The sequence below is a fragment of the Gallinula chloropus genome, assembly GCF_964237585.1.
Source record: "Gallinula chloropus genome assembly, chromosome: 10".
Taxonomy (NCBI): Eukaryota; Metazoa; Chordata; class Aves; order Gruiformes; family Rallidae; genus Gallinula; species Gallinula chloropus.
In genome coordinates this window covers 8879709-8905169 of record NC_140095.1, presented here as the reverse complement: position 1 = coordinate 8905169, position 25461 = coordinate 8879709, and the positions used below count along the sequence as shown (strand labels likewise).

At 46.8% G+C, this 25461-nt stretch overlaps 1 protein-coding gene across 1 annotated transcript in view; it reads right to left on the bottom strand.

Annotated features, from left to right (window-relative positions):
• The window catches only part of AFF4 (ALF transcription elongation factor 4), a gene marked incomplete at its 5' end in the record, with an annotated part of 29376 nt that extends 6147 nt beyond the window's left edge, over positions 1-23229 (bottom strand). Inside the window, 13 exons of the mRNA XM_084268646.1 lie at positions 511-608; positions 2268-2505; positions 4033-4121; positions 6298-7212; positions 7712-7874; positions 8253-8290; positions 9309-9363; positions 11099-11147; positions 12609-12645; positions 18431-18517; positions 19429-19473; positions 20944-21735; positions 23107-23229. Of these exons, the coding sequence (XP_084124772.1) occupies positions 511-608; positions 2268-2505; positions 4033-4121; positions 6298-7212; positions 7712-7874; positions 8253-8290; positions 9309-9363; positions 11099-11147; positions 12609-12645; positions 18431-18517; positions 19429-19473; positions 20944-21735; positions 23107-23229 (2729 nt within the window). The remainder of the gene's footprint in view (positions 1-510; positions 609-2267; positions 2506-4032; positions 4122-6297; positions 7213-7711; positions 7875-8252; positions 8291-9308; positions 9364-11098; positions 11148-12608; positions 12646-18430; positions 18518-19428; positions 19474-20943; positions 21736-23106) is intronic.
• Positions 23230-25461: the final 2232 nt, after the last annotated feature.

Sequence of the window (25461 nt, the reverse complement as noted above, 5' to 3'; positions counted from 1 at the left end):
AAGCACTGTGCTGAGACCTGAGCTGGTGCAAGTGAAAACTCACACCTGCACAAGATGGTAAAATAGTTATTTTCCTTTCAAGGGATTTTCTTTGCCCCCACAGGATTAAATCCCAATCCTGCTCTTGTGGATCTGAGATTTCAAACCTGAAGGCTCCTCTCTATCATGAGTGATCACGACTCCTGACTCCAGAGGACAGAGCTCTGTTGAGATGCAAAGAGGGAGCGGTAGCCCCTGGTGAGGTGAAAAGGGCCCATCAGCCATGAGAGCCAGAACCACCCTGAGCTATCTAAGTGCACTGCCAGTCCCGTTACACTCAGCAGGAAGGAATGGGGCAGGCTATAGCTCCTTCTCAGGGACCACACTGTCCACTGACTGAACAGCCTGGGAGCAGGAGCCTGTCCTGACCAGCCCCTGTGAGGCAAAGCAACAACTCCTCTCCATGGGGAGCTGGCCTTGCTCCAGGATTCACAGCCCCACGAAAGGAAAGGCCCCTTTTGCTGCTCTTACCTATCATCAAAAGCAAGTTTTGCTCTTCGTGCCTTGGAGCTCTCTGCAGACTGAGCAGACACTGGAGGGCAGTTTGATGAGTTGTTCAGAATCTTTTCCTGAAAGGAAAATTGTTGCCAAACAATAAATTTAAAGTACTGTTAAATCTTCTCTGTTTTCAAGACAAACATTTGCCATACCAGCATCTCCCACTTCACACATTCAGTGTGCTAAGGTCACTTGTGGAGCTGCTTTGGCTGCCCGTCGCCACGGGCAGTAACGGGACTTCCAGGAGGCTTCACCTCAGGGGGGCACAGAGGGGGGCACAGAGGGGTAACCACGCTCCCAGAGTACACCAGGAGACCCTGTGAACCCGCTCTCAGTACCCAAACAGCACAGAACAAGTACCCAGCTTCACACACGCTGTGCACTCTGGGTTTATCAGGACTAAAGGCCGCCTGTAGAGACGTGTTTCATAACCTACAGGTGTCAGATCTGCTCCTCGGAAGGATCCCAGAGTTGCAGGGCACAGGGTTTGCACAGCAACGTCCTACCTACTGCTGCAACGTCACCACAATAACAAGACACACACTGGAATGCAGGAAGAGCAAGTATGGCTCTGAGAAAGGCATGACTAGGCAGATCTGAAGGACAGACCAATAAACATCTCAGGGATGTGTCTACACTGACGAGCACAGAAGTGATGAGCACAGAAGTGATGAGCCTCAGCCTGGCAGGTAAAGTCACTGCCCACAGCTCCTGGAAGTGTCTCACGCAGCCACTGGTATCCACAGCCCTGCCAGGCTTCCACCATCTCAGGGCACTGGCACCCGAAGGGATGCAGCACGTCTCCCAGTTCAGAGAGTCGGGAACTCCACCCTGATGACTAAGCTACTCTCAGCCATTGCTGATGTCTACCTGCTGCTCTGCTCCTCCCCACACCAGTTACCCATCCCCAGCATTTCAGATGTTGCTTCTGACTGCCAATCCAACTGCACCCACAGCACGTGCTGGAGGCGCAAAGATGATGGTGAAATCCCTCCCAAACACAGCTGCACAAGCAAAACAGCCCATCACAGGCACTCAGTGTACACCCTGACATCCTCACAGGTGAAATTCTGTCCAGTAACACCACATTTATACACTGATGGAAACGCACACCACAGTTTAGTGACCTAAGAGCATCTTCCTAAAATATCTTTAAATTCCACCATCCAAATGTCTTCCTGATCTAAGGCTCTTCAAAACCATTGTCTGCACCACCTTATAACCACATTCTCCCCTCTCTGACCACAGAGAGTACTGCACATTCCTGCACTGCAGGGAAAATAATCTTCCTGGGCTCCCAGGATGTCACAAAATGCAGCTACAGCTTCACATCCCAGCACTGAGCACGGATCGAGCTCCTGCTCCTCCTGTAAAACCAGGGCAAGATCTGTACCTGCTCCGATGAGATAAGAGTGACCTCACCACTCCACTTGCTGTGGAGTAAAGTGCTTTCTAGAGGTGTTTCTCACTAACAAATTAAACCATAAGCAGGCAGCATGACTAAGCATGCTTCGCTGACATAAGAACCAGGCAGGAGTCAGCACTGGCATTCCCCCATCCTTCCCAGGTTACTTTCTCATTCACAGACTTTCAAGGCACTTCACTGGGTCATGAAGCAATGGGCATCTGAACCAAACTACATTTTAACCTGGACTGCAAATCCCTGTTTAGGTCGCTCTGAGCACATCAAAGTGCAAAGCACAGAGGCATTTGCAGAATTAGGCCCTTACCTTGGTTTCCTTAGTGCTGCCAGAGCCCTTCCCCTCTGTCTTCTTCTGTTTGGAAGACGAGCTGCTCTTGCTGCCGCTGCTGCTCTCCTTGCTGAGGCTGCTGCTGGACTTTAAGGTTGATGACTGACTGACCGTCCTCTTCCGGGAGCCGTGTTCCTGCTTGGAATCCTTCTGCAGCACCGGGGCAGCAGGAGATGGCAGCAAATCCTTCTCTTTAACAGCACTTGGCTTGGAAGACCTGGACAAAATGGCTAAGTTCAGGTTTGGGGGTTCTTTCCTTAAAAAAAACCCCTCAACAAAACAACAATAACAAAGCATCTAGCCCCCAAAAAGGCTTTGTAGTGTCTTTTGTTTTAAATAAACCCCCATTTTTTTGAACAGACAAGATTTTTCCTGTGAGACCTCAGAAACCAGCCATGGAGGAAAAGAACAAGAATCATCAGCTGGGTGGGCAGGTTTCTACGAAGCCAGAACGAACTCGTTTTCACCATTTTATTTGTCCTGACCTGAAAACACAGCAGACAAGTTCTAACCATAAAACCACATCCCTACAACAGTTCTTCTAAAAACCACCCTGGGCCCTTGCAGGGTAAGAAACTGATGCCCGTGTCAGCGCCAGGCTGCCTCTTCCACTGAACAGCTCAGAGAAGAGATGGTCCAGATTAACGTTCTGAGGGACCAGGACGCTGGGAAGCTTTCCCAGCACAGCCTTTCACACTCTTACCTCAGCTGCTGGGAGTCACTGAGGACTACTCTTGGCTTCCCATAATTCTTTCTACTCATTACTATTATAAAAGCACATAGTTTCATTTAATTAAATCCCCTTCAGAGATCTGCTTGCTGGGTAAGTTATCAGAAATAACAGGTGAGCACAGCACAGCTGAGCTGGACGTGCCCCCGTTGGCTCTGCAGGTTTCCTAACAAGCAGCAAGACACTGTTGAACTCAGAGCAGGCGAACAAGACTTCGAGCATCCGATGTGCTGCAGCTTCTCACAATTACTCACCACACAGAGACATTTTCCATGACATAACAACACCAGGTCTCAGCTGCTCGATGTGAAATAGCAGTTTTAAAAGGCAGTGGGGAAAAAAAAAAACCCTTATCTCTTTCCTGTGGGTTAACACTGACCACGAAAGAGATCGAATAACAGCACAACAGCTACTGCAAAAAGCATGGAAAATACCAAAACAGCACAGGAGGATGAGAGCATCAAACAACCTCCCTGAGTCACTGGGTCTGTGTTTGGTTTTGTGCAACTCAAAGTTTTCTTCAGCTGCTCCACTGAGCAAACATGAGGCTGAATCCCTGGATCCAAACCTCAGTGCCAGTCCTGGAGTTACAAACAGTAACTGCAGTCCCTCTGGTTACAGACTTGCTCAATGGAGAATTACCAGGCTGGGCTCATTGAAATCAGGGATTTCTGCAGGATCAAAAAGCTGATTTCTAAACCAAAACCAACCCCCACTGTGTATCAGAGAAAACCCAGGAAGGATCCATCCCCTAATACCCAACCCTTCACATGAGGGCTTACCCTACTTCTGCTGAGTACAACAGCTCTCCCTGGCCAAGGGTTTCAGTTATGGAAATTAATTTCCACCAACTAGTAGAAACTCCAAAGTAAAACCACCTGATGAAGCAATGAAATTATTCCCACTGAGTAATAATGAGGGGACACTGATTTGAGGGACAACAACAGTGCTCAGCACCCATCTCCCTTGATCCCCCTGAGCCTTCAGTGTTGAAAACACATCCCAGATACTCACTCCCTACTGCTGGAAGTCTTGTGTCCTGATGGAGCTTTCTCTTCCAGTTTCGTTTTCTTGCTTTCACTGGCTCTGTTTTCATCCTCATTCTGAATAAAGCAAAGGAGAAACACATCCAGGCAAGTGTCCACAGGTACAGCTTCACTGAGAGCCACCTTTCACATTCATTCATTGAACAGGCGATTCACAGCGTACAAAGTAAGACCACAAAACCATTCCTGAAAGCATCCAGTCTGTCTCAAATACTGGAGCAGACCCTGATATTGGAACAGAATGGAAAACAAAGCCTGGTTTCTCAATTCACAACCTGCAGAGCAGCAGTGAAGTTGTTCATCTGAGCACAAACACGTTATCACCAGGAACCACCAGGAAAGTCTGCTCGAGGTTTGACAAAAGCTCAGGAGATGGATTTTAGGTTGGGAAGCCTAAGAGAGGGGCCATGAGTGCCATAGAAAAAGGTAAAAAGTCTCCCAGTCTGTTAAAGTAAGCTCAGAGGTGGTGAGGACTAGATTTTATGAATTATGTAAGTGTAATTCTAAAGTCAAAGGATTTTGAAAGCACATTTCTAAGCTGTCTTGAGCAAGCACTGAAAGTGTTGGTATGGCAAATAAACAGATACACAGGGCCTCACAGAACAAGTCACCTGCTAACACAACCCAGGTTGAACCCCAAAATGTCATTTCTGTTATGTTATGGTGCAACCCTGAGCCCTGTGAGCAAGGAAAGAGGCACAGGACCCAAGGGGGGACAGTAGCATACTGAGCACTCGCACACAGAGACACTGGGGAGGGGGTTTCTTTCAGTGCCTCAGATAGGGTTGTGTCTTCAGGATGTACCAGTGAGCATCAGGGTACTCTGAGGATGCAAACCAATTAACAGCCAGGCTACTTGCTGGGATAAAGCCTACATGTAATTGGCCTTCCCAAAGCTCTCTGGTTTGGCTGTGAGAGCACAAATCTTTCAAGCTGTAACTCCAGACGTGGACTGAAAGGGGTAACAGGTCAGGCAGACAGAAGTCAGTGTGTTCTGAATCACTGAAGGTGTGAGTGTGTTCCCACAGCATTAGGAATTATCTGGCAGCACTTGCAAATTATAATTAGAAACTGTGCCAGTCAGAGCTCACAGAATCGGAGGGGTTGGAAGGGACCTCAGGAGATCATTGGGTCCAACCCCCCAATTCTACTAAAAAGCTCACACTTTCTCATTTAATTTCCTTATCTGCAGGAAAGGGGAGGCTCAGGAACAGTACAGGAGAAACCCCTGTCTGTGGTTGTGTACCAACCCCTCCTGGACAACACTGAGTTCAGCAAAGGACCAAAGTTACTTGGGTTGCTCAGCAGGAAAACTGGCCTGACTGAAATCACCTATCACCTCTGCAGAGTCAAGTGACTCTCCGGGTGATCTCATACAATCCTCTGACTCCACGTGGCAACAGTGTCTTACACCCCCTGCCAAATCCCTGTCCAAATGGAATGAATCCAGAATGAATCCAGAGCAGTGTGGTGATTTGTTAATCCCTGGGCCAGGGCTCTGCACTCCTAATTTCATGGAAATGAGGATCACTGAGTCCTCTTACAGCCACAGGTTTGCTCTTTACACAGTCTGTCTGTATGCAGAGGCTTACAAAAGCAGCCTCAATCACACCACCAACTACTCCTTGCCATTCCCCCCTCCAAGACTGTTCCTTCATTCAGCTCCTCCATTCGTTCCTGTCCACTTCAGTGCCCCCAGGAATCCCCAAATTCCACTTACAGCTGAAAAGATTAAAGGCTTTTTTTTGAAAAGATTAAATATTGTTATGGAGAGATCCCCCTGCTCCCAGTAAAGCAGCACTCCTGAGATTCCAGTTCCTGCTGCTGCTGTGGCCCAGGCTCATTTCTACCCTGGCAGTGCACAGATGCAGGATTCACAGGCTCAAGGAGCCTGTTTTGCACATTCTCCATTGGATCAGCTGCCTGAGCAGATGGGGGGAGGCACAGGAGGGCAGGATGCAGAGCTCAGAGGTACACACACTGCGCTGCCTCCACGAGCTCTAGCTACAGCACCACAGGTGTGTCCCTCTCCCTCTTCACACCAAAAGACAATCCCAACTCCCTGATGTAACAGCTCAGGGATGTTTGACACGTTCTACACAAGACAGCAAGCCAGAGCCACCTCCTGAATCGCTCAGAGTCACCACACCGAGGTCTGCCCCGCGCTCACACCCACAGCAATCCACGGAGGGGCTGAGACAACAGCTGAATCTGCCTACAAAGTGATCACCTGCTTATGTTTCCTTTTGCCTTTCGTAGAGCTTTTGTCAGATGGCTGCTTCTGGGACTCCCTCCCGTGCTTCTCCTGCACGTTTTTCTTTTCCACTTTGGGTGCATCAGCATCCTTGTAAGGCTTCCCTGGTATTCTGGATAAGAGGCTCAGGTCAATCTTCACAATAAGTGGGTACCTTTCGTCAGGATCACTGAGTGGTGAAAGAAGCTCTTTCTCTTCCATAGGAGAGAACATTCTTTGCCGAAAAAAGCTGTCATCCTCCTCCATGGAAGATTTAACAGGAGTCCTATTGCTCTCAGAGTATTTGGGTGTTTGTGATGAAGGAGGCAGGCTCTCGTTTTCATCTGAATCAGAGGATGAGGTATCTGTTTCTATGAATTCCCTGGATTTCTGGGCAGATTTGCTCGAAGCCTTGTATTTCTTTTTCTCCGTCGTAGGCCGAGGGGACGATTTGGGCTCTTTCTTTATGTTGGGTTTTCTGGAGCCTTTTGTGGCTGCCTTATGCCTGTTTGAAGGTATATTTGTTGCCATGTCTACTGGGGTTTCACTTTCTATTTTAAGGCCTCCTCTAGGCTCTTCAACAGATGTCTTTTCTGCTTTCTTGGGCTGCTTTTTACCTACAGTCCTCCTCTGCGTTGAGCTGTCGCTCTGGGCAGGTGATTTCTGCCTGCCACGACCGCTCTCCGAGCCCTTCTGGGTGGGTTTGGAATCTCGCCCCGGCGTGGAAGAAATAGAATCCTTGGAGCCACCCTGATCAGTGTACCCACTCCCTGCCCCCTGATCCCGTCCCTCTTTCTTGTAGCCTTGGGAGGATGGGATATTGCTGTCCACAGAAGAAGCTGGTGAGACTTTATGGGAATTAACTTTGTTCAGCCAGTTATCCAGTTGCCACTTGTTGGTCGGCGGTGGCTCCGGCTGAAACAAATAAAAACCCCAACATTAGATAAAGTACTTCACATTATTTCCATCTTTCCCTGCACGCCAAAGCAGGAGGTGCACCAAAAGACCCCCAAATGAATAATGAATGTGATACAGGCTGATGAATATGGGTACAAACAGCAGCTCTGGCCTTCCCTTCCTGGGCAGCAGCTTTCTGCACTAAAAGCCAACAGGTTTTTAACCTACTGCCACCATATCCAACTTCAACACTCCAACTGGTGCTAAAAATCACCTCAAACATCAAAATGTGCTTAGACAAAGACTTGTTACCAGGCCCAATTACAGGTTCTTTGGTGAAAGGACATTCCTCCTTCACAGCAGTCCCATGATGTCAGGCTAACTCATTGCACTGAGGTTTGGGGGTTTTTTTACAGTTTTAGAGTTTATTAATTTTTTCCCCTGCTACTAAAACTTAAAACTTTGAAGTTTTAAAGCCAAGCTAATGAAGACAGCCCAGACCCACGTCAAGCCCTACCTCGGGGGACGCGCTCTGTGACGGCTCGTTGGCTTCGCTGTCACTGGAGCTGCTTTCGCTCTCCGAGTCGGACCCTGAGCTGCTCTCAGACCCACTGTGGCTGCTCGAGTCATCCCTGGAATTCTCTGCCCCTTCGCTGTTGTGCTGGGAAGGGTCAGAATTGCTGCAAAGAAAAATGAGGAAAATGAAACCCCGCTACCCAAGGCACAAACACACTCCAGAAGTCCTTTCATTATAAAGAATAAAAGGGAATATTTTAATTAATATTTACAAAGAAATTCACATAACTGAACACAGCTCACCCTAAAAACAACCAGACTTTGGTTTTTCCCCCCTTCCCAAAGCAGTTAGTATCACATGCAGGATAGAGGCTACTCAATCACCAATTAAATTCTCATCACCAATTAAATTCTCATCACCTTTTGCTTTAATACAAGGCAAAAGACAAACAGGGGTTTAGAAGTGAAATCAAGCAGGAGTGCTGACTGGACTGAACATCACCCCACTGCTTCCTACGCCACAGTGCTCCAGGAATGCCTACCTTCCAGGCGTGCTCCTCGGCACCGTCTTATCGCAGTCCTGCAATTAAGGGAAAGAGCATGAAGCTTCTGGGAGTGACTTCTGGATTGTAGATACAGTTAAAAGTTTACAGTTCTTTCCTAGAGAGTGGTGAGGGGCTGGAACAGGCTGCCCAGAGAAGGGGTGGGTGCCCCATCCCTGGGGGTGTTCAAGGCCAGGTTGGATGGGGCCCTGGGCAACCTTGTGTAGCTCCAGGCCTGGAGGTTTGTGACCCTGCCTGTGGCAGGGGGTTGGAGCTCTGTGATCCTTGGGGTCCCTTCCAGCCCAAACCAGTCTGGGATTCTATGATTCTATGAAATTGCAAAGCATCAATTTAGAGCCTGTAAATTTTTGGCACTATTACCCTGAATCACATCTGTCAGCAGTTTAAATCTGTCTGCATTTGCCTTATACAGAAGGGAAAACCAGTCAGAGCTTTCTCCAAGTCTTCACCACAAGCACTAAAACCAGGAGCAGGAAGAAATGAGCCAGGAGAGGAGCATGGCTCACTGCTGGGCAGCACACACAGTGCAGGGATTCCCGAGGTCACGTGCTAAATGCCATTTCTGCAGGGGCTGCACAGAGTTCATACTGACCAAGAGGAGAACAGACCATTTGATAAAGGCACTGCTGCACTCCTGGTTACAGGTACAACATCCCTTATCACCTCAGAGACACTGATGTTCACACCACGTATGCTTTAGCCTGAGTGGCAGAACACAAAGGGCTCTATCTTTAAACAACAGCCCATTGCACAGGTTTTTCAGCTGGCCCCTTGTGATCAGCCAAAGCCCACCTGAAATCAGCAAAGCCACATTCTCTGGATAAAAGCATTCTGTTTCAATACATTGGATGATTTTCCCCAAATCCACACTGAGGAATACCTACAGTTTGTCTCAAAACATGCTGCTTGATTGCGTTTCCTACTCATAAATCTGCTCCCCAGCCACTCAGTTCACTCTTCAGTGCAGAACCTGCTGCAACGCTGCCCCGTGAGCACTCTCACTATGGCCCTCAGAGACTGATTTACCCCACATACCTGCTCTCCATCGCTGTCTTCGCTGCTGCTGAGTTTTAAGTCATCTTTCAACATACTAAGGAAAAGGGAGAAAGTGAGACAAGTTTTTCCATGCACTTTAATTACTTTCAAAGCATTCTTCTGCATTTCAACATGCTCTTGTTTACACTGGGGAGCTGGCTGCGTGGGTGCACTCCACAAGGTGCCATTAGAGCATTTAATGTGCAAGAACGGTGAGTTAAGCCGTGCTTTAGAGAAGGAGGACTGGGGTACTCTGGCTCCTCAGTCCACTCTGTTCAGTTAGGAGATCAGACACAGTAACTTGGGTATGTTCAACGGACACAATGGCCAAAAATCCTGTTTCAAGCAGAAAGCCAGCACTGGGGGCTGTTTCCTGCCTCGTGGCAACTGTTGGAAGCTGTGATTATTTTATTAGTACTCAAAGCCATCGTTATTTACGGCAGTCACACACACACACACACTCATCCACAAGCACAGAGCAGGGTACAGGGCCTGTGTGCTTGCCAAAAACCACCTTTGATTATAGAAATAAAACATCTTACTCTGTCTGGTTTGAGTCGCATCTGGAGAAAGAAAACAAGAAAGGATTAGAAGTCTAATACCTCTGAGTTTCACAGTACAGCTGCTCTGCCTCTAGGATCTAGTTCCTGAGACATTCTTCATTACTATCCTTTCACAGAAGATGCATTTATCTCCGGGTTTTTTTGGCCAGACCACAATCACTTTTGTTTTAAAGTTATTTAAATTATTTTCAGTTGTATTATCACAGTAAACATCACCTCAACTTCCTTCCTATGCATCCCAGTTCAACACATGTCCAGTGCCACCCCACGTTCCCCAGCACTGGAAGCAGCCCAGGTCCCTTCCAGCAGTCTGTGCTGCTGAGACACAGCAAAACCAACTGCTGAGCTTCTGCTTCCAGCACGTGTGGAACCAGCTGCACACGAGCAGCAGCTCCCAGGCAGCTCCCAAGAACACACTCTGAGCCTACAGCAGCAAAGGGGTTTCCCTGTTGCTCGATTCCCTGCCCATACAGCAGGCATGTTTTAATCTTGCCAATACTGTGGCACGTGCCCAGACAAGCAGAAGAACTGGACTTAATCCTGTGACTGCACTAAATGAACGTTAACTCAGACTGATGGGTTTTCAGAACCTACAGCCGCCTGCGTTAAACGTACAGTCAGCTGGTGATCCCTTCTTTTCATGGATTTGCTGTTTGCAAACAGGCTTTCAAGTGTACATAACTGACTTTCAGGTATTTTACAGTCACCCAGAATATTCCAGCCACTTTTTCCTCCCAGCTGCATGACCAGCAGGACGCTGCATCCACGTGCACAGGTAATGTCTGCCAGCAGGTAAGAGACCGAGTGACGGTAACCAGATCCCACAGTCTGCTATCTCCTCCAACCCGACCCAAACCCATCTACCATCATCCCAGCTGACAGCTCTGCCATGCACACAGCTGTAAGCCCCATCCCACGCTGCCCAGCAGTGTGTGCTGACACCTTTCTGGTTCATGAGCCAATTCTGAGGTCCGAACTCTTGCACACAACTGGGAGGCAGACAGGGGACCAGCACAGCACGTTCATTACTCACTCCAATGTGCCATATTTGCTCTATTGTCCCAGAAAATGGTTGTTTAAAGTGAACCCCTTTTTCTGCCAGTCCAGGACGTGTATGCTAAAGAGTCTGTGCAAGAACAGACACGTTGCAGGAACAGGAACAGCTGTTTCCCAAGTCTCTGACAGCTCGACTGTTCCTTGAGAAACGTTTTCCCAACAGCCACTTACGATTTGGACTGGTGACCGTTGGATGCTTTTGATGAAGGATTGTATCGTTCTACAAGAAGAGAAAGAAATGCACAGTTGAAAACTCAGTGAGCAAAGTCAGTCACCCTGAGCTCCTCAGATAAACCACCAGCAGCCAAGCAGACAGGAGGCAGAGCTACCCAGCTGGTGCCAGGCACAGTCTCCCACAGCCCAGGGATGTGAGTGGATGCAGAGATAGAAATTTAATCAAGGAAATCTAGAGAACTATTTAAATCACTGCTGTCTAAACCAATACAGACTTAATTTGTTACTAATGGTGTGAAAACCTGCTTTGCTTCTATCAAGATTAATCTATTGCCTTCTACATGCAGGACATAGGATATAAATCACAGCCTGTCAAGCTCTGACTTGTCTCAGCGTTCCTGCTTACTAGTGGATGAGCAACCTTTAGATCCAGAAATCAAACTTGAAAGCAGTTTGTACAATAGGAATATGTACTGACATCATCTGCTTTTCGGGGGGGCGGGGGGGGGGTTGGGGGTGTGTCCTTCCCTTTGCTCTAATTTTGGCAAACTGCAGTTCTCCAGAAACAAGAACTGAGGTCGTTAAGTGTTTCCCAGAAAGCTCAGGCAGGAGCTAAAGCTGGTTCTGTGCTCTGCCCCGTGTTGCCTCTCCAGTCCCCACCGAAAGCTCAGCTGCTCCTGTAACCCAAGTCTCTGGTTTAGCATTATGGAATTAAGGTTTAATTTGTTTCCTTAATTCCCCATGCTGTATCATCAGGTGTTTAGATTAAGCTGCTTGTGAATATCTAAGAATAAACCATTCTTCTTTTACCAGTTCAGCTGTTTAACCACTTAGGGAGTGGGAAGGCTTTTGGAAGGTATTGGCACAAACCAATTCAGCTCTACCTGGTACCTTTCCTGTGCTAAATTATTCATTTCAGCAACACTGAAAACAGGGAGTTAAAGGGAGAGAAAAGCTGCTTTTGTCCAAAATCTGGAAGTATTCCTGCAACAAGAAATTCAGGGATTTGAATCTGAACACCCTACGAGCTCCTGACCACTTCCCTGGCCTTACTTTAAAACGTGCAAGTGAACAGTGAAAGAGCAACAAGTTTTTTCCACTGAAACATAAACATAAACACAAGCACTATTTTGGTTTCTAACATGTCCCCCCACAGGGATTCTGAGTTTTTAGAGACTCTTTCATTTTCCTGCTCAGCTATTTTCAGTTCAAATGACTGAGGAGACATTTTTTTCCAAGAATGTGACTGATTAAAAATGTCTATTTTTTTTCCCCTAGAAGACAGTAGGAACCCCACAACTCAGCCAGAATGTTCTAGATCTCAACAGGAAACATGAGGGAAAACCAAGCCACTGCTTTACAGGTTAAAAGCTTGAAGAAGTACAGAAAATCTTAGACCAGTCTGGAAAATCTCCTTCTCTGAAGAGCATGACATCTGCAGAGATACTAAAAATACCCAATCACAACAAAAGCATTAAACACATTACAGGAAGTTTAATATACTTACTCTGTTCTCCAGTGCCAAAACTGGACTGCTGGGACTCCTAAGGGAATAAAAGATCACAAGTGGGTTTTTCACTGGGGACTTCAACAGCTCACAACCCGCGCTGCACTCAGGGTATTCCTTCACTTAAAGGATGGGGACAAACCTTACACCACAACAGAATGAGTGACTTTTTACCTGGGCCCCAAGCCCTCTCCCCCTCCAGCGCAGGGAAAGGGTGCTTCATCCTCCTCTTCCTCAGCTCAGACCTCCCGCTTGCTTGTAAGCGGGGCCAAGTGCAGCCACAGTATGTGATAACTGAACTCCAGACCTCCCTGTGACTTCCAGAAATCCCACCCTGGTGTGTGCTTAGCGTGGAGGGGAACCATAAAGCATGTTTTCCTTCCCTCCCTCACACACAGAAGCTCTGCTGCTGGCTTTACCTGTCTGCACACCAATTCTTTTCCCTGCATTTTCCTTTCTCAAACACAACCCCATCCCGGCAAACACACGACGGGCACAGGGACATCCCAGCAGGGAGGGACATCCCAGCAGGGAGGAAAAACCACCTCAGCTACAAAGGAGCCCAAGAGACAGTGAAACTTCAGATGTGAATAGCTCTGCACACTCTGCCCCAAACCCCACCTCATCACGTCTCCACACCAGTCCCCGGTACACACAACCAGGCACAGGCAACCAGAGCATCCCTCCTCCCAGTGATGGCCAGGAATTCCTGGCCAGGATTCCACCCTTCATGGAATCAGGCAACTCACTTGTGCAAAAGCCACTAAGCTATGCCATGTAACGGCTCTGATGCACAACGAATCTGTCCCCTATAGATCTAGCCTTGAAAGCAGAAGCCTTGCAAATTTGAGCATCAATATTCCCATTCCAGAAAACCCAATTCTGTCTCCTAAAACCATAGTAGATTTAAAGGTTTTTTTTAAACCACTAAAATGTCACTTAACTATGCAGAGGCTACTGAGTTACTAAAAACCTACTTCTAGGCTAGAGGGCCATTTTAAAATAGGACCTTCCTGACCTGATTTTCAAATGAGGACAAATTCTGGCCCCATCAATGAAAACTGAAAATATCTGACTCAATCCATAAAGTTATACACACAGGTTTTACTTAAAACCTTCTGGGAACAGCAAACCAGAGGACCAGCCCAGCACTGAAATCCAGCTTTCCCTGTACCCACACACCAGGCTTCCCCAGGAGCCCGGCCAGTGGCACGCTGCTGCTCTACATGGGGTTCATTAAGCCAGCCTTAAAGCACAGCAAAGCACTCAGGTATTTCTCATTTCTCTTCGCTTTTCATTCCAAAAGTGAAAGCAGTTGCAATACTCCATTGAACAAGTGGGCTGTTTTGATAAGGAACCTGATGGGGTCCTTCAAACACCTCTAATCCTTCCTCATTGAAAGGAAGGGACAGTAAAAATAGAATTAACCTGTGCTTAAAGCACAAAGTGAGGATGAAGTTGGAGAGAAGCCTCGTGGCTTTGACAGAAAGCAACAGCTACACACTTCCTTCCAAAGACAAACCAATCTTTCTCTTTCACATAGGTACAAGGGCTGCAAGTGTCATTCCCCCATTGCCTTTTCCCACTGGCAGCTTGCGTAAATTCATAGAATCCCAGACTGGTCTGGGCTGGAAGAGACCCCAAGGATCACAGAGCTCCAACCCCCTGCCACAGGCAGGGACACCAACCTCCAGGCCTGGAGCTACACAAGGTTGCCCAGGGCCCCATCCAACCTGGCCCTGAACACCCCCAGGGATGGGGCACCCATCACCTCTGTGGGCAGCCTGTCCCAGCCCCTCACCACTCTCTCTGGAAAGAGCTTCCCACTAATATCTAATTTAAACCTTCCCTCCTCCAGCTTCACATCCCCCTTGTCCTGCCAGTCTCTGCCCATTCCCCTCCTGTTCCTCTGCTCCCTTCAGGGACTGGAAGGCTGCAATGAGGTCCCCCTGCAGCCTTCTCTTCTCCAGGCTGAACAAGCCCAGCTCCCTCAGCCTCTCTCCGTAGGGGAGCTGCTCCAGCCCTCTGAGCATCTCCATGGCTCCTCTGAACCCTCTCCAACAGCCCCATATCTTTCTTGTGCTGGGCCTCAGCTCTGGACACAGGGCTCCAGCTGGGGCCTCCCGAGGGCAGAGCAGAGAGGGACAATCCCCTCCCTGTCCCTGCTGCCACCCCTCTGCTGATGGAGCCCAGGATCCCATTGGCCTTCTGAGCTGCAAGAGCCACTGCTGTCTCATGTTGAGTTCCTCATCTACCACAATCCCCAAGTCCTTCTCAGCAGGGCTACTCTCAAGGAGCTCTTCTCCCAGAGTTGACAAACTAAAAGTCAAAGAAAGAAGTGAGGACCACAGAATAACCAGGCACCCCATCTCCAGAGTCACTGCACCGGGGTGAGGACGGGGAGGAACCGGCCCCTTTCCTATGACAGTGTCACAGATTCTGCAGAAAGCTGCTCACTGTCGTCAGCTTCCTATTTCTGAGGCTGCACACACAGCCCTTCAGTTAAGTGCGTGTTAACGAGGTGTTATGTCTCAATGTGCAACTTTTTCCAACTCTCCAGCCATCTCTCTTGCCCTTGGATACATATTGACTTAAGAAACTCAGAGATTTTTTTTTTTAAAAAAAGGCAATTCCTTCACCTCTGAAGTTATTTACAGCAGTGTCTTCTGAAGGCTTGCCTCAGAAAGAGGAAATTAAAAACTACTTGAAGCAAACCCTTTAAGCTCAAGAATAATACACTGCTGAGGTTAGATAGTGCAGACACTTCAGCAGCTTGTCCTCAGACACAGGAGCTGAGGAGAGACAAACACTGGCTGGATGAGCCCAGCGGCGCCGGGTACTGGATTCTCCCTTGGAGGGTCCCAGCCTGGCAGCAGCCCAGGCTGTGGGACCTGCTGCCCATCACCACTGGCAGCCAGCTCAGATCCCTGCTTTGTTTCTCAGAAGAAAGCTTCTGCATCACAGCAGCTCACAGGATGTGAGTGCCAGCCTTCTCAGTAAACCCAGGCAGGGCAGATGCTGATGGCAGCTGGGACACAGCCCAGTTCTTCAGTGATGCCTCCAGGTCACGGCACAGGGAAGAAACTGCTGACACACTCATGTTGCTTTGAAACAACCAACTTCCACCCTCCAAAAAACAGTTGAGGGTTTAACATGTTTTACAAGCAGGCCAGTGTTCTGGAGGCTTGGACTGCGAGCCCTTGGCTTGAAAATAAGTTACAGAAGATAAAAATATCGAGTGTTAGGTCACTGGACAGCATTTTTTGTCAAGGCTCAGGAATCTACATTTTTTTCATAGCATCCATAAAAAAATCCCTGACCTATTTTCATGAAGTTTTATCTTCTGATTCAAAGGCTTCCTGACAATCCTTAGATACAACTACAGTAAGTGCTGAGAGGTCCCAGTCAGGAGTGAGTCCCTTCAAGCTAGTCATGAACACGGGAAAAGTCATCTTATCCCAGCAGTCTCAGAAATCAAATCGACTGGTCCACCAAAGGGAGCTTCATTTTACGTGGTGGGAAAAACCTACCATGCTTCTGTGTGCAAGAGGAACACTGTGAAACCCTGTGGCATAACAAAATCGAGCATGATGCTGAGGAGAACAAGCTCTCCTCCAGCAGAACTGCCTGAGGAAAGCAAACCACTGCTTTGTTTTGTTTTCTGAATTCCACTCTGGGCCCAGGCTGCAGGAGCTGATGGCTCGCTAACTCACTGGAATCCTGAGATCTCACTGCCAAGAACAACAGAGGGGAGAAGGCAGAGGAAATGACAGGCTTGGGATGCTGAGGGAGAAGCTGACAAAGTTCCATCGCTACGATGTGCGGTCAGAAAATAAGGCTGGCTACAAGTGAAAAGGCTCAGAGCAGCCATAAATGGAATGTTTTGCAAACCAGAGGGAGAAACACAATCCAGGTCAGTGGGCTCCAAACCCCAGAACCCACCTTTTTTGTTCAAACTTCAAGCTTGGGGAGTTTCTCTCTGCGTCACCGAGACACACGTATCTCTCCACGCATCTTCTCGCTTCCCAGACTGAGTCAAGCACCAGAGAGAGTTCCAGCAACCCCACAGTCAAGTGTGCCCCAAAGTGGGTGAGGGGAAAACCACCTCCCCAGAGGTTCAGGAAGAGCTGTTCAACGTTGTGGGGTAAGTAGTACCCTTGCTGATGAGGAAAGGTGTGGAATTCCTTGCTGTACTGTAACAGGTATGAATCACATCCGAGTTGACAGCTTTACAGAAGGCAGGAAACCAGCCCTGACTAAAGGTGACACAGGCAAGATTAAAACTGATCAGAATCAGCGTGGAGATGTTAAGAAATGAGATAGGGTGGTTTCAGAAGTGGCACATGCTTTCAAAAGGATGTTCTTTCAAAAGCAAAGCTGAGAGCTGTGAAGGATGTTCTCTGTTTTCAGCTCACTGGAGAGGGAAGCAAAATGCAGCAAGACAGGAAAACACCACGCAGAGGATGATGCCCTGAGCTCTGGGGCATCCAGCCAGGATGAGAACCTGAACTGTTTAACTCCCCTCTGATCCATGGGAGTTCTGTGGATTCACAGTTACACATAGGACCTGGAAACTCTGGCCATAAAAAGGTGATGTCAAAGCACTCTGATGAAGCAGTATGTTTAGACAGATCACATTAGAGACCTCAGGGAGAAAATCTTCTTAAAACACTTCACTGTTCTGTTCTGGGGAGCAGTTGAGGAAATGGCTAGCAACAGCCTGGTCAGAAAAAGCACAGTCTTCACTATTATGAAGGTAACTGTTCAAAGGCAAAGGGCATAATTGCTTTGCTCTGAAGTTATGCCAAATTAGGGGTGGAGTACCCCAATCGGTATGAGAGAGATGTTGAGCTTGGAGAAAACTTATATTGTGAAGCTCAGCCTTTTATGGGTAATCAGCAACTACAGGAAACAGAAGAGGGATTCTTGAATGAGTCAGCTATTGCAAGCTGAACTGCACTGCTAAGGTTGCTGCCCACAGCTATCTGCCCTGACTATCTGCACCCTGCCTGCCCAGTGCCTTTGAAGACCCTGCACACTGCAGAGGATCCCCAGTGCCTTGAAACCCTGGGGCTGCCAGAGCTGCCTAAGGGGAGGGAGCAAAAACCCTCCTCAGAGGTGTCAGCTTGAGCAGGGCTCCTAGAAACATGCCCTGTGCTGTCAACAGCAGCAAGGAGAGACTGATTTCTCTTTGGAATTAACAGCTTCAATGCTCCAGTACTTCTTAAGGACACAGGGGGTTAGGAAGAGATCTTTCAGAACAAGTGATCTGAAGTTTCTTTAGCAAAACATCAGAGTTTAGAACAGCTTTCAATAATTTGCAATTGACAATACAAGATCCAATAGAATTATTAATGGACATCAAGATTTTGAGGAAAACTCAGCTTGTGCAGAGAAGGATACTGAGATTTGTTGGTGTTCACCAGCCACTCTCGATGGCTTTGCCAGTAGGAGGTAAACACAACACTTGGTTCTACACAAAACAGTGTTTCCCTAACACAGAAAGAGGCTCAATGGCATTTTCAGGCTTCAGAAGTACCCTGGAGAAGGTCTGAATGTATGAAACAAGAATCAGGAGTAAAAGGAAAGCGATGTCAAAGACATCTTTGCAGACTGCTCTGTGTGTGCATGTAAACCAGAGGGAAAATGATGACATTCTGATGAGGCTTCTGCTGACAAACGTTGTGGAGCAAGATAAAGAGATGCAAAGCACTGAAACAAACCCAGAATTATACAGAACTGAATTAAAGGGAGTTTAGAAATCTGAGCTTTAATAGAAGTTACTCTTTCAGCAGTGTTCAGTATTTGACTACAAGACTAACCTTTGTTGGAAAAGGAAACTTTGACGGTTCAGTTTTGCATGGAGTATGAATAGCAGTCAGTGGAGGAGGCCAAGAATGGGTCATCTCCTATGCAGAACAAACAAGAAAAGCTATTAAAATAAAACAGAGATTTTAAGTTAAAATCCTGACTCAAACAGTAACCCCACCTTCTCATTGTCCATGCGTCACTAATCTTAATTTCCCAAACGTGAAACAAAAGTTTTTAGGCATAAGCCTAAACCCTAAATTGTTACCCATGAGAACAGATGGTTAAGACATAACAACAAGCAGAAAGGCCCAAGTCAGTAACACTGGTTGGCCTGAACATAAGCCACAGTTGAAGTCAGAGTCTGGTCATTCAGGCTGTGAAGAGCACACGTGGGACACAGGGGTAGAAAGAGGAATCCCAGGCAAGGGAAACCTATAAAGTTTGAGGAAAAGGGGGTGGGAATCAAATGCCTGAAGCTGGAAAGGAAGAGCCTCATCTTCCCTCAGAGCAACTCCCAGGACCATGGAGTACTGTGAAGCAGAGCTATCTGTAAGCCATGGAAGGGTTTGATTGATTCTTTTGTGCCGGGTGACGTACGACCAGGGGATCACACGAGGGGTAAAAGCACTTGAGAAAGTGATCTAGGTAGAAGAGGGGAAGTTCTGCTGTGAGGTAGCAAAACCATTACTATAAAGATACCAGAAGGACAGGGCTGTAGAACAACTAGGTAATTCTGGTTAGGTTACCAGGGAGGTGTCCTGGAGGAAGGACGCAGTGAGGGTTTCCTGGAGATGAAGCACGCACCCAGCAGTGCCCAGTGCCCACCTTGCACACAGCTCTGCTTCCAGTTTCCCCAGTATAGCTGCACTGGAGGAGTAACTGAAGAGCCCTCCTGTATCAACTTGCAGCCAAGCCAATGCACAAGGCACTGCTCAAGTGCAGAGTGCCTCCCAGCTCCACAGCAGCGTTTGCATTCTCAACAAGTAAACCATGAACACAGGGAACTTACTTTCAGAATTTCATCCACGCAGCTCACATCACCAGATGCTGATGCCTACAAACCAAAACTCAAGATTAACATCTAGAGCAAACTTTCCTTAAAAGATACCAGGGGTTAGAAACAGTTAAAGATAAACTTCAACCCTTATCATGAGTCACATGGACTTGATACAGATACACACAGATCCTGCTAACTAATTCTTTTCAGCAACATTAATGCCAATAGCAGGTAGATCTATATTTTTATGCCATGAGTCACATCCAGTTATGAAAAGCAAACACACGAGATCTATAAAACTGCCACAATAACCTCTTACTTTTCACTTGACAGTTAAAGTGATCAGAGGCAGTCAGTGATATTAAAAACAGAGAGGAGAGAACATCATGGCTCTGAATCGCTTCCTGGAAGCAGCCACTGGGTAATACCTGGATTCAAACGAGTGATGGTGATTATACAGTAATGACAAACTGCATCATGAAGTAAAACATGCATTAATGCAGAAATTCTGATGGTACTGAGAGTCTTCTGCATGCCTGATGGCCACAAGCACAAAGGAAGTGAAGCTACTGCACGATTCTCCACACCAGCATCACTGGGTCAAGTCTTCACAAATAAGAAATTAATTTAATTTTCAGATTTTCTTAACTTGCATCCTTATTCTGGGATAATAAGTCCCTTAACCTGGGTCTTATTCTGCCATTTGCTATAACCCCTGGACAAAAGCTTGTCTCTAGCTACCGTGAGTCAAGTGGCTACGCAGCAGATGCAATGGCATTATGAGGAAAGGCACCCTCCTTGTAACTGAGCTGTACTGAGTCTGTGCCCCAACAATTCCAGCATCACCAAACCTCTGGAAGTTGTTAACCCAGCAGTATTCTGTACCCAACAGGCCTGTGATAAGCTCTCAACACTTTTCAATTTGGTGTGCCTTAGGGTTAAGCTCCTTTTCCCTAGGTGAAAGTACAATAATCACACCTAGTAACTGCTACACTTCAAGAGAAAAGCAGATAGATGCAGGTAACATCACTAGGCTCCCAGTAATGACACTCACACTCTCCCTCTCTCTCTATATATATACACCATATATATAAGGTAAATATAGTATATTTATTGTATATTTAGATAAATAAGGTATATTTACCATATACATATCTGGGTTGTGTGTATATATATCATAGATAAATGTATCTGGTAAAAATATTCATGAATATCCTACTATTTCACTGACTTCTAACTACAGAAACAGGCTATGAAAACTGGCCTATCCAGGTTAAGTTAGCCTTTCCAAATGTCTCACAGGCTTTATTCAACAAAAATCAGTCTCCACATGGGAGAAACAGAAGGAAAGCATCCTTACTTTTGTAACTTACTCCACCATGCAAGTTTAAGATGCTCCATGTAACAAAAACAACAAAGCCAAGTGCCTAGTGAAAACTCAGTTTTGGTTGGGATTTTAAAGCAGCTGTAAATTCCCAGCCTGAAGTGACTTACATTTGAGAAGCCAGGAATCAGACAGCAACTTACATCTAGTGGCTGAGAAGGTATTTTCAGCTTGGTTAGATGTGCTTTGCTGCTCGGCTTCAGCTCATTGACACTGCTGCCGTGGGTCTGGCTGCTGTAGTGTTCAGAGGATAACTTTGGTTCCATGGATTCCTGCCCATCCATCGGCCTGACGTACGCGGTGGGTTTCTGCAACATTGAACTGGACTTGGACATTAGTGAAGGTGGAAAAGACTGATTAGAGTGTTGTCCGCTGGAAAAGGAGGGGACGCGGGAGGGGGAGTCCCAGTTGGCATCAGGATCCCGGGGCGACTTTGAACGTTGATGCTCTTTGCTGTGGTGATCGTTCCCATGAGATCGCGAATGGCTGGAGCTCAATGAAGAAACAGCAGATGGTTTTCCAGGGCTGGAAGAACGGGGTTTGGAGTGTTCAGACCCATGCTGGCTTTTTTTCCGGCTGCTGCTGCTACTGTAGGAGTCACGGTCGTGCCTCTGGCCACCACTGCTAGTGTTATTGCCACTGCCACGCTGACTGCTGTGTCCACCCTGTAAACCCGAGGACCTTTTCTGGGACTGGGAGGAAGTGCTGGGTGCTGGTCCTACAGGAGTCCATTTGCTGCTCTGATGAGAGCTGGCATTATGTCTCTGATCACCAAAGAAGCTTTGGTTGGATTTCTCATCGGGTGTGGATGGTACGGTTGGTTTGGGAATCCCAACGAGCTTCTGTAGCGATCTGTCTCCTATTAGATCCTTCATTTCATCATAATTACCAAGCATGCTCTGAATACGACTGGACAATTTGTCTTCTTTGCTGGTCTGGGAAAAGAATTTTGAAAAATAATGCTTATAAAAATAACACCCACAGCTTGACTTTCAGTTAACAACTGCTGCGGTTACTCTAAGTTTCAGAGCTAAGAGTGTAGCTAGCATCCTTGTGCTTTTCACCACTGTTTCCAATCCCAATTTCAGTTCTTAAAGCAGTAATTTAACCCTCAAAAACAAAAGGAAGAGATGTACTTCAGCAGCAGGACAGCTGAACCAGCACCAAGCCCCACTCTGAGTACACACCACTGAGCTGGATGCAAGTTTAAAACTGTAAATGCCTCCTGTCACCTTCAAGGCAATTCCTCTAATACAGAAGGCATCAGTACTAATATGTTTTAATTAGCAGTACAATCAAATCAGCTTAACCTCACCACTCTACCCAAGTTTTAATTGGTGTTTATACTGACATAATTCTTGTAGCCAACAATTATAAGGGTTCATTCTCATATAACCACTTGGTTTTTCCAACTCAGGTGTTGTTATCCATGAATCCCAACCAGCTCGACTTAGCTTCATGCAGGTGGGATTTGGTTATCAAGCAGGGTACAGTGATGGGGGGACAGGAATTAAACTCCACACACACAACAAAACACAAAGCACTTCTCAATTTTCCTCCTGTGGGAAGGCAGTTCTCAGACACAACGTTCTCCTCCTTGCAAAGCAGCAGGAATAAGGGAGGGGGTTTGCTTTAAAGTGAGTTTTGAGCTACATAGCTAAAAAAGTGCCAATTAAGATTTTAATTATCCTAAAATTAGGTTATTTTTTCCCAGTTCTGTTCAGCAAAGCAAACCTGGAAGGAAATCTGGCACTGGCCTGAAGCTGTACAAGAGCAGAGATTCAACTCCTTCAAAACAAGCTAAAAAAAACCCAACTCCAAACCAGATACAAACTGGCAGGACAGTAGTTAGAGCTGATAGTTCTACCCTATCAGGCATCTCAGCTTTTAAAACTAACCTCCTAGTTAAACATTCTCTTTCTGAACTCCCCCAGGATTACGTTGACTGAAGGTTAGAAAGTTTGGCAGCAGCCTAAAGCACCCCTCAAAAAATGCAATGTGGCATGACAACTGACAGTTCAATTGTTTCCAATCACCACAGCGAAAGTTGAAGAAATAAACCCAAAGATGATGGAGCTGTCATCCTTTCCCCTACAAAGCAGTTCCTCCTTCCTACCCACTATTACAAATCTGCCAGTTGAGCTGGTTAGTAACTGTCCATCCTTGCTTTCAAGCCCTGCTTAAGTATTTGGCTGAGGTAAGAGCTGTGAATCCAGAAAGAACACAGATAAAAATAGATTTAAAGTCTGAATTTGCATATGAATCCTGCTACAAAAAACACACTTAAAGGAACTGCATGAACTCACAACTTTGTAGGGTTCAGCAAAGAGAGGAGAGTTAGGTGGAAAGGCTTCTTCACCCTGTTGAATTTCTTGATTTCGCCTTTCCCTTTCTTTCATTCGCAGCACATTCCGGTCTTCACGGTTCATGTTGCTACAAACAGAGAAAAGAAATCATTCTGATCAGAGATGGGAACCAGGAGGGATGGAGAACAAGGAGGGAGGGAGAACCAGAAGGGATGCAGGCACGCATACCCAGCCCCAGGACCTGTTCTGCTCAGGGAACGACCGCAGTTAAGAGCCCCCCAAACCCTCTGAATGAAAAGATGTTTGAGCAATGTAAGACACCTCCCAGCTGGAAGAGCTGCAACCCACCCTCTGCAGCTAGTGTCTACCAGGGAAAGGGGAAGCAGGAACAAAAAAAAAAGACAAAAAAAGAAAGAAAAAAATCCACCAAGTCCTCAGGCAAGTAACTACATCAAACCATTTCACCCGCTTGAATCATCCCGCTGCTCCAACCCACGCTGAACATCTCCCATTCATTTCTGGAACACTTTTTCTCCTCCACAGCCCCCAAATGTTCTGCAGTTTTGCTCTCTCATCCCCTCATCCCTCCAGTGCCTGAATTCTGCTGCAGATCTAGGTTATGTTTGATGCTGACAAACCTCTACTGGCACCCAGTCCCCATCACACTCTAACCTCAGGCTTTGAGGGTGCTGCCAGCTCTCCCTCCCTGACTCCCAAAGACATTTCTACTCAGAGCAGTAATTTCAGTGACGTCCTGGCTACATCACACTTTTTGCCTTGGACCAGGATTTCCCTACTGCAAAACCACAGGTTAAAAAACCGCCAGACCCACCTTGTACCAACTTTACTGTGCAGTTTGGTCTCACTGCCTGAGTTAACAGGAACATGTCCAACTGTTGCAACACACACAGAGTTGGAAAAGATTCCCTATGAGCTTGAGAAAGCACTGGGACTTAAAGAGGGAAAGTAATGTGATAAATAAGGTGGCACTAACTCTTCTAGCCTGTGCTATACTAAATATCAAGAGATGGGTAAGCCTGCCTTGCTGCTCTGTGGAATATGGGGGGTGCTTCCAGGAAAGAAACAGATCTTCCACATAGTTTGCAGTGTAAAATCAAAGCACTGTCTGCTTAGAAAATGATTATCTCATGTATACAGGCAGCTGCCTGATTATTTAAAAGAAAAAAAAGTAAGTATTTGCTGCAGCTTTACTCTGAAGGCTACACAAAGGCAGCGACTCCTGCCAGGAAGAATGACAAAACCTGTAATTTTTTAAAATATTTGTCTTCTCACCTGAACATTTGAGCCTCTCACTGTAATTCCTTCCTCATTTGGCTTCACTTTGGGCGCTGCCCTGAATGCAGTGAGGCCTAAGAGGATGCCAGGACCAGAACGAAGCCACAGAGATCAAATCTCTGACAGGTTTCCAGGTGACAGGTTTGCTGCATTCCCCTGCCCTATGAGCAAAGGGAAAGCATCAGCCTAACCCAGCTCCAGGCCTGCGAGACTTCAGCTCCACGTGAAACATCACTTTACTTCCTCCAGTTATCCTGCCACCAGCTGAACTCAGGTGACTGCCAGCAACCACCACTGCGGCCTACACAGAGCAGGACCTGCACTGGAACCTGCCAAGCACAGTGCCTGGAGCATTCTGACTTCAATGGCAAACTATTAGAGCAAGTCTGAGGCTTAAAAAGCTTATTCCTCTGACTGCAGCCCAATTTCTCACAGGATTTAAAGGGAGACAAATAATTGAAGCATGGATACCAACCAGTTAAAGCCAACTGAACAGTTTGAATCTATTAAAGGCAAATCGTGAGGCGAGGAACAGGAGCATCCTGTCCTTAGAGCAACCCCTTCACACACACTAAGACTGTGAATTATACACAGTGATGCATTTGGAAGACTACAATCTTAACTAAGAATTTTACATCCACATCTTACAAATAGAGGATTAAATATTAACAAAGACCTTCACTTTTTTTTACAGAGAGGAGCATCAGCTTTCAAAGTTGTATCAACATTCACTGCAACTCTTGGGATGAAGGGAAAAACACTTGTACCAACCCTGTGACATGAAAGGGATGTTGTAGGAAAGACCCACTTGAGATCAGAGTTGCAGCAAAACCAGAGCTGAGCTGGCTCTACCTGCCAGGTCAACACGAAATCAGTCGTTAGAATCCTACCTGCTAATCACAACCACTCCTCCCCAGCCTTCTGGAGCAGAGCAGATGCCAGGCGGCTCCGTGGGCAGTCATTCTGGGGATTCAGTTTAGGTTTATTTTTAATTCTTTTACATTTTTTATTAGAGTCAATACTTTGAATGCGATTCAAGTTAGACTTGTTTGTGTCTAA